The sequence below is a fragment of the Notamacropus eugenii genome, chromosome X (genome assembly GCF_028372415.1).
Source record: "Notamacropus eugenii isolate mMacEug1 chromosome X, mMacEug1.pri_v2, whole genome shotgun sequence".
Classification (NCBI taxonomy): domain Eukaryota; kingdom Metazoa; phylum Chordata; class Mammalia; order Diprotodontia; family Macropodidae; genus Notamacropus; species Notamacropus eugenii.
Genome location: NC_092879.1, coordinates 95761986 through 95771348, shown reverse-complemented (window position 1 = coordinate 95771348; position 9363 = coordinate 95761986). Strand labels below are relative to the sequence as shown.

The following is a 9363-nucleotide window of genomic DNA, read 5'->3' as shown; positions in this document are numbered from 1 at the left end:
AGGGCTATGGGGGAAAGGTTATGGGATGCCTCCATCCCATGTGGGCTAGTGCATAGAGCACTAGACCTTCCCATCCCAAAGACTGAGGCCTCAGAAGCTTACTCTCTACGTGGCCCCAGGCAAGTTCCTGATCTCAGCTTCCCCCTGTGTAAAATGGGGCTTAGAGCTGCTCCTACCTCACAGTGTAGTTGTAAGGATCCATTGGGGTCGTGTCTAAGGCCTTTGCAAAATTGAAAGCACTAAACTACTAATGTAGCTGGCATTCTCTAGGACACTGCATGGTCATGAACAAGTGAGCTCTCTCCCTCTCTCCCTCCCTTCTTCCCTCTGTCCCTCCAGTCTCCTATTCTCCCCCTGCTGATCCTTTTCTACCTTTCTATTTCTTCTCAGTCTCCTTGGCTGGATCATCACCCAAGTCTTAATCTTTTAGTCTGAATGTTCCCCAGAGCTCTGACCTGGGCCCTCCTCTCTTCAGTCAGTACACAACTTCAACAAGTCTTCTGCGTTGCATCATTTCTCTGCAGATGACTCCAAATCTCCACATTCATCTCCTGAGCCCCAGGTGTGCATCATCCAATTGGTTGCCAGATAGCTCTGCCTGGACATCTTGAGTTGTTGCTCTATAAACTTTAGCCCTTTCTGCCCTTTCTTCAGGACTTTGGAAGCCTCATATATATCTAGATTCTTCTAGGTGAGGCTAACTGATTAGTGCCTCCCTACCTGCCACCTCACAGGGTGGGAAACCAATTAGGTGTGCCTGAGCAGATCTCCCCTCCTCCCTATAAAAACAGCTGGTGCTGCTCCAATCACAATACAGCTGGGACCCTTGAAATGGAGTAAAGAAGGTCAGGCCTGACCCTGGCTCATCTATGGCTTGGGTTAAGCTTTCCAGTTCCAACAAGGAACTATACTTAAGAAATCAAGGGAGTGACATCACCTAGGAAACGTATGATTAGAAACTGACCAGGCCCAGTCAGGTGACTGCAATGAGAGATACCAGTTTGGGCAGCACTGGTATCCAGGGCATATTAAAAAAACTCTAAAACTTCCTGCTTATGAAATGGGTCCTGCATAAAGGAATTCTGAGCCATAGGCCCAGATTGGCTATAATACTCTATGCTGATGAGGAAAAGACCAACCCTGAACTCACAGATCTGCTGAAGCTTTTAAGCATAGGATGCACAAAGCATCTTATGAGTATTCAGGCTTGGTCCTCACAACAACACCTATGTGGAAGCTACAGGTATTATTCCCATTTGATATGGAAACTGAAGCCCAGAGAGCTTAATGCTGGAGTTAAGATTCAAACTCAAACCTTCCATGTCGGTGTTCTTCCTGCAACATCCTACTGTCTAGTTGCTTTTAAAAAGAGCCTACACAAGGACAGGATGTAAAAGATCTGGCTCCACAGCAGGTCATAAAAACCAGTCATACTCCTTAGGAAACTGCAAAATGGGATCCTTTGTTCATAAATAGGAAATGTTCAATTCCAAATAGAAGTGAATGAAAATAAAGATGTAATTGTTTTTCTCCATCTGAGTTCATGGACCTCCTAAAATCTATCCATGTAGCCCTTCTCAGACTGTAGTCACCAAGTTAAGAACTCCTGCCCTAGAGGAGGAGAAAGCCTAGCAGCAGGTGGAGAAGATGTGAACAAGCTGCAATTTGCACCATCGCACAAGTGAGGCAACTGGGAAGAAGAAAAGACTTAGAGGCAAGGGGGAATGACCACGGACTTCAGAAATGTGCATCCAGAGGAGGGACCAGGCTTACTTTCTATTGCTCCTGAAGGCAGAACTCAGAACAGTGGGGAAAAGTTACATGGAGACATCTCAGGTCCAAAAAGAATTCCCTAATTCTTAAGCCAATCTAACAGCACCACCTCAGGAGACAGGAAGCTCCCAGTTTCTGGAGGTGTCCCAGGAGAGGCCACCTATCCTACAGGGATCCCTATAGATGAACTGAATTGGATGAGCCCTTCTAGAGTGTAAGGACAAACAAGGTGGGATTTCTGTTGTTTTCTTTTTGGAGTTCAGTTTCCCAGGCTCAGGCTAAATTCAAAGTATGTAATATAAAGGATTAATCTTCTTTGAACCCTAATAATTCACAGCTGTGCTGCATAGGTTTTGTGTCTTCTGTCTCTGAGCCAATCAGGGGTCAAGTCTTTGTTAAATATTCTTGGAGGTTGGCATTTTGCTTTGGGGCTCACTCGTGGGAAGAATGTTTTGTGATTTCCAGATCAGACTCTAGGTAGCCATTATTAAGGTTCTCCCCCAATTTGAGAACCCAGATGTTGGTGGTGCTCCTTGGTCTGGTGATGTAAATTGTTCTATTACTTTGGTTAGACATGTGGATCCCCTGTCTATTGGATCTCTGTGCTAATTTCTCTATGTTTCTCTGCTCGTATTTTCTCAACATTCAGAGTGCTGACCTTTTCCCTTAACTAGTGAATGACTTATATATGGTTAATTAAAGAAAGATTGTTGACCTCTTTGAAGCTGTCTTTCCTTTGGAAAAGCAGATCAAGAACCCGTGCTAGCACCCCACTCTGTGTTCTAATTTGGTTGCTAGTACACGGGGCCATGACTCTAGAAGAAGACTCCAGAGGAGGGGGGATCTTGGATTAGGTGGGCAGAAGGGCAGCTGGGAGAGCCACAGGAACAAAGGTGGGGCAAAATGGAGGCAGGAGCTGCTAGGCCCCGTATGGAGAGCACTGAGTCACAGACATAAAGCTGCAAGGGATTAAACAGTTCATCTAATAGCACTCCCTCATTATTTTTCCAAGTTTCTCAGTAAATGATTGGTCATATATCACCATACCCAACAGATCATAAATCAAAGATAAAAGTTAAAGAAGGAAACTGACTAAGAGAATGTTTATAAAGAAGGTTAGTGAAATAGGAAATAATGAATGTTGGGAATCACTGTCAAATGGAACACATGCTAAAGGCCTTAAGGATCCTGGTGAGTACCTTAGGGGGGGAGGAAGGGAATAAGCATTTAAAAGGAGCCTACTATGTGCCAAGCACTATGCCAAGCAATTTGTTTTACAAATATTAGCTCATTTGATCCTCACAACAACCCTGTAAGGTAGGTACTATTATTAATCCAATTTTACAGTTGAGGAAACTGAGGCAGACAGAGGTGAAGTGACACTTGCCCAGAGTTATACAGCTAGGAAGCATCTAAGGTCACATTTTAACATAAGTCTTCCTGACTCCATGTCCACTGCACCACCAAGCTACCTCCAGAACAGAGACAATGGCTAATAATTCCATAGCATTTAAGGTTTGCAAGTCTCATTACACAAATTATCTCACTCTACTGATTGTCCCCATTGTAGAGATGGGGAAAATGAGGCTCAGAGAAGTGATTTGCCCAGGTTCCCACAATTAGCAAATATTGAAGGCAATATTCAAACTCAGGTCTTTCTGATGCCAAATCTAACATTCTGGGCACTGTCCCATGCTACCAACCTCCAGGATCACTGTTGGCATCAGGGCTCAGAGCCCAATATCATGTCCTCTTTATCCTTCCCCAGTCTGGGATAAACCATTTGACCCCCATGAGATTCTCTGGGAAAATTCTTAGGTAAGGAGAGAAAATTGCTTAAACTCCCAGGCTTTCACTGACAAAAAAGAGCACTGCCTTTTCAAAGAATCACTGGTTTATGATATAACATGATAATACGTGGAGAGCATTACAACAAACATTTATTAAGTACCTACTATGTGCAAAGCAGTCTACCAGGTACTGTGAAGGATATGCATTCAGAAGATATGGCCCCTGGCCTTCCAGAGCTCCCAGTTCAGTAACACAGGTACAAAGCCTTTCCCAAGCCTTATCATCTCTGAGTGCCAAGCCAGCCCCTTAAGGTAGCAAACATTCGTGTTGCTATTTAATGATGGGGAAACTGAGGCTCAGACACTAAGTACCTTGTCAGGGTCCTGCAAAGCTAGTAAGTGGCAGAGCAGGGATCAGACCTCTACCTTCTTTATGGTACCCCAACATACACCCAGACAGAACATTCTGGGGAATTTTTATTCTTAGGGAAAACATCAGTGCTACCCCCCAAAGAATGACTTTCTAAATGGGTGCACATGGGTGAACCAGGAATCTAGGAACCAGAACACCTGCCTCAGGGACTAGCAGCTCTTCCCTTTTGCTCTCGGAGGGGTCCTGATAGGACTCTGAATAGACCCACTATGGAGAAAAATGAGACATGAGTATTCAAGGGCCACGGTCAGATGTTAAAAGTCTCCAAACCCCTATAAAGCTCTAAAAAGAATAAGGCTCTTTAAACCTCCAACTGCCCAGCACCAACATTCACAACAGATTTGAAAGTGAAATTGCCATTTCTTATGGCATTTTATTCTTTTTCTGCTTCACCAATGTAGCAGGGATACACGTCGTCCTGTCCCCAAGAGGCAGGGTGGGGTGGAGGGGAAAGCACTTTACAACAACTCATTCATTTGGACCCTGGTTTCTACAGGGAAGGAATTACAAATGACCTTTGGAAGACAGCCCATGTGTACATGTGAAAACTAATGCTTCTGTACCCCTGTGGATGGAAACTGACTGTTTGGACTCCCAGGTCCAGGCACCAAGATAGACAGCAAGGCTAGACAACAGTTAGCTCAGACCACACACCAGTAATGCCAATTCCCCTGGGACCATCTCAGCTGTTCCCATTTTCCTCAGCACTGGGAAGGCTACAAATTCATCTCTGGTAAGCAGAGCACCTGAAGTTTGGCTTGCTTATGGTTTCATGGAGTCACCATGGTTGTAATAATCATCGCTGATACTGACATGATGCTTAAAGGTTCCCAAAGGACTTCCATACTGTAGCTCTTTCCAGGCTCCTGGTCACCAGGGGAGGTAGGTACCAGAAGGTAAATCAAGTCTTCCTGCTTCCAAGTCTAGCATGCTCTTCTCTAACTATTCCACACTGCCTCTAAGGTAGACATCGTCTGAGTCTCCCTTTGAGAAAATGAACCCAGAAATGCAAGTAGGGTTGTGCTGCCTCACAATGAATGCCCTGCATTTGCTCCTTTCAACACATTTGCAGTTTGAGAGGGTAAGGGGGAACACCTTCACATTCTTGGTGCACACGGTGTTATTGAAACAGCTCATTTTACTGACGTTTCCCTTTCATTGAGTTGACCAAAAGTAACCAATTGTTTGGGGGCTAGTTCACGAAAAATCACATCATTTATGGAAAGTTCTAAGGTTTTCACAGCGCTTTCTCTCTCCATATATACATCATTTGGTCCTCACAACAACCCTGTGAGGTAGGTGATATTATTATTCTCATATACATATTAGGAAACTGAGGCAAGCAGGATTAAATGACTTTAGTGTTTGGTACCTTATCATGCCAGGTGATCCTCAGAATCTTCCTAAGACAGTTCAAATGGAAGCGATTCACTTTCCTGGCATGGTGCTGGTAGACTGTCCATGTTTCACAGGCATACAACAATGAAGTCAGCACAACAGCTCTGTAGACCTTCAGTTTGGTAGTCAGTCTAATACCTCTTCTCTCCCAAACTTTTCTTCAGAGCCTCCCAAACACTGAGCTAGCTCTGGCAATGTGTGCATCCACCTCATTGTCAGTGTGTACATCCCTGGAAAGTACATTACCAAGGTAAGTGAACTTATCCACAGCATTCAAAACTTCTCCATTTGTTATAACCAATGATTCCATGTAGAGATGATGTGGTGGTGGCTGATGGAGCACCTGTGTTTTTTTGGTGTTAATTATTAGGCCAAAATGAGCACAGGCAGCAGAGAATTGATCCATACTTTGTTGCATCTCAGCTTCAGAAGCTGCATTGAGTGCACAATCATCTGCCAACAGAAAATCATGTACCAGCACTCCCTCCACTTTGGTCTTGGCCTGTAGCCTTTTCAAATTGAAGAATTTACCATCAGTACGGTAGTTGACCCTGATGCCATGTTCATCCTCATTGAAAGCATTTGTCAACATGGCTGAAAACATCATGCTCAAAAGCATGGGAGCAAGCACACAGCCCTGTTTCACTCCATTGGTGACTGGGAAGGCACGAGAGCTTTGTCCATTATCCAGAACCCAGGTAGACACTCCATCATGAAACTGACCTACAATGCTAAGGACCTTCTCCAGGCAACCAAATTTTGACATAATTTTCCATAAGCCCTCACGACTAACAGTGTCAAAGCCTTTGGTCAGATCTACAAACTATCTACTGTGCCACTTAGCAGAAGGCCATTGCCCATCGTTTTGATACCCTCTTTTGCTCCAAATACATAAACAGCTTTTGTAAGCACAACTGAGATTTGTTTGAAGTTGTACTCAGGGTCTGATTATGGACTGACATCAAAGGCAAGTGAGAGGTAACCCTAGTACCCACTGAGAGATACTCTTGTGGCATCAAGGGACCTTGTGGAAGATGCTCAAGCATTAGTTTGTGGGAAAACCAGACAGGTGTTCCTCAGGAAGTTGGGCACAGAGGCAGAACCCACATTGATGGGCTTGCCAATTCATTGCAAATGTGGAGGGTGCTCCTGCTAATCTCTTTACCTGAACATTCTCCCTCTTCTTTCTCATCTGTGTTCAGAGAGAGAGTATCTAGTCTAAGCCCTCACTTTCCAGATGAGAAAAGTAAGATCCCTAGAGGGGAAGGGACTTTCCCAATGTCCTACAGTTTCTGAGTGTCCCAACAAATGGGCATCCAGCCTTGGCTTTGGGCCCACTGAAGGAGACCAGCTGTCTCCTGGCTCACTCTCACTTTAGGTTTTCACTAAGAGTAAACCTAAATCTGGCTCCCTGCAACTTCAATCCCTTGTTCCAAATGCTGCTCCTGAGGCCCAGCAAATGAAGTTGAATAATTCCTCTTTGGCACAGCCTTTCATACATGTTCCCCTCTTGGTCTTCTCCTCCCAAGGTTCCTAGGGCTGGTTGTGAGAGTGGAGAGATGGCAGGCCCTGCAGTCAGAGCTCCTGGCTTCCCTCTCTTCCTTACTTTAAGTCCCAGCTAGGGTCCCTTCTCCTCCCCAAAGCCTTTCCTGATTCATGCTGGTGCCTTCCCTTTGCTCCATATTCTGTTGGTACCAAAGTGTTTGGAGGTTTTTTTCCCCATCAGACAGTGAGTGCCTTGACAGCAGGGACTGCTTTTTGGGGTTTTCTTTGTGTCCACTTCGTACAGGGTCAGTCACATATATAATTGGGCACTACATAAATGCCAGCTACCTGCCTATATTGGATTCCTAGGCTAAAGTCCTACCTGTGGGCCAGCCTCCCTCTGAGACCGGAAAGTGATGAGATGACAGATCTGGACCAAAGCAAAACAAACCTATAAGATGGTCCTCACAGAGACATTGTGAGGCTCAAATGATCATGTCTGTAATGCACTTTGGAAACCTCAAAGTGCTGTAACAATGTCCATTGTTGCCTTGAGTTTTGTCAGGCATCTATGTCCTCTCACCAGCTTGATTGGCAGGGCCCATATATTCTTTTGCATGCCCTCTGCATGGAGGCTACCAAGAAGAGAGGGCCACAGAGCCAAGAGACACAAGGTCCTACTGCTGGATGGGGTCTCCCTTGGAAAAAGGCACAGTGTGGGAGGGTGGGATTTTGTTTACAACTGCATTTTGTGGATTCCTTCTACCTGTCAACTCTTCTGCCCCAAAGCCTACCCCAGCTATATGGATTTGACCAACTCTCAAAGCATCTCCCATCCCCACCCCCAGTCTCCATCCATAATTCATGAAGTTTGCAAGGAAGTGGCCAGGGGTGAATGACTGGATTCTCTTCCCAATGGAATTGCTCTGCCAGCTGAGCCCCCTTCTTTAGTACCTCCTCACTAATTTGACTTCAGGTCTCTTTATCACCCAATCTGAACATGAAAAGAGCTACCAGGAAACACAGGAAATTCCTCAACTTTCTCTGCAGAGTAAGTGGCTTGTTCTAAGTTCTCAGAGTTGACTTCTGTGTCATGACATCTCTTCCATTTCCTCCATACCTCCCCACCCTCACCCCACCCCGAACTCACACACCAATACTTATCCTTGTCCTGAGACCTGAGGGACCAGGATCTGAAGAATGGGTACGTGCATCTTAAATAATTGCCTTGTCACTCCATCACGCCTGCAGCTACATTTTCATCCAAACAATGTGATTCACAGTTCAGGAAGTAACCTAAAGGGCAAGTTTTAACGAACTTGAAACTCATTAGAATTTGGCAAAGTCTGTGTGGCTCAGCTTTGTACAAGTTAGGAAATCACATATTTTTGATAACAGATCATTTAAAAATAAAAACAGACTTGTCCCTGGGCTTTCTATTGTGCAACATTAAAGATTCAGGAGAAGCAGAGCTATTAGTAGGAACCAGAAAGTTTACGACACATGACGATTTCTTTCTTCTGTAAGCAAACCCTTCTAAATATACATATACGTATGTGTGTACACAAACACACACACACATATGCACATATATGTATGTGTATTCTAAAGTCATTGGAAATACTACATGGCTGCTCTCAGAGGTGATCACAAGGGAAACAGGATGCCAGGAGACTCCTCAGGGTGCTCAGCTAATAAGGTTTAATCTCTCTTCCGGCTAGGAAGGGGGCAGCCAGCTGGATGGGTGACAAGAAGGAAGATGTCTTATCAGCAGATTGCTTCTTCATAGAAATGGACTTCCTTTTTGCCAAGAAACTGAAATTGCAAAAAACTTCCATTAGTCATGGGGACACAGAATAATCAGAACACTAATTTGCACGTTGCCGATGATGATGGGCACAAAAAGTGAAGTGTAAGGGGCACATGTGTGTGTTTAGATAGAGACTATACAAATCTACACACATTTTGTGGGAGGTGTTTCATGAAAAGGGATGGTGGATGGAGGAAATGTGTCCTCAGAAAAGGAGGTGGGGGCTGACAGGCAAACAACCCAAGTATTTCACTGGGATCCATGGAAGGTAAAAAGACACATTGGTTAGATTAATCGGGGTGGGGAACCTACAGCCTCCAGGCCACATGTGGCCTTCTAAGTCCTCAAGAGTGGTTCTTTGACTGAATCCAAACTTCACAGGACAAATCCCCTTCAGAAACGTATTGGTTTTGTAAAACTTGGACTCATGGGGCAGCTAAGTGGCGTAGTGGATAGAGCACTGACCATGGGGTCAGGAGGACTTGAGTTCAAACACAGCCTCAGGCACTTGACTTACTCAGACACTTACTAGCTGTGTGACCTTGGGCAAGTCACTTAACCCCTATTGCCTCACCTCCCCCCCCCCAAAAAAAAACAACAAACTTGAACTTAGTCAAAGGTAGCATCCAATGCCCTAGAGCCTCAAGGCCACAGGTTCCTCACGCCTATAACCT

At 44.9% G+C, this 9363-nt stretch overlaps 1 protein-coding gene across 3 annotated transcripts in view; it reads right to left on the bottom strand.

Moving 5' to 3' along the window:
- Positions 1-8114: 8114 nt before the first annotated feature.
- IL13RA2 (interleukin 13 receptor subunit alpha 2) overlaps positions 8115-9363 on the bottom strand; it is a 42657-nt gene continuing 41408 nt past the window's right edge. For all 3 annotated transcript variants that reach the window (XM_072626900.1, XM_072626901.1, XM_072626902.1), the window contains exon 10: positions 8115-8694. In XM_072626900.1, coding sequence (XP_072483001.1) covers positions 8647-8694 — 48 coding nt within the window. In that variant the 3' untranslated portion in view covers positions 8115-8646. The remainder of the gene's footprint in view (positions 8695-9363) is intronic.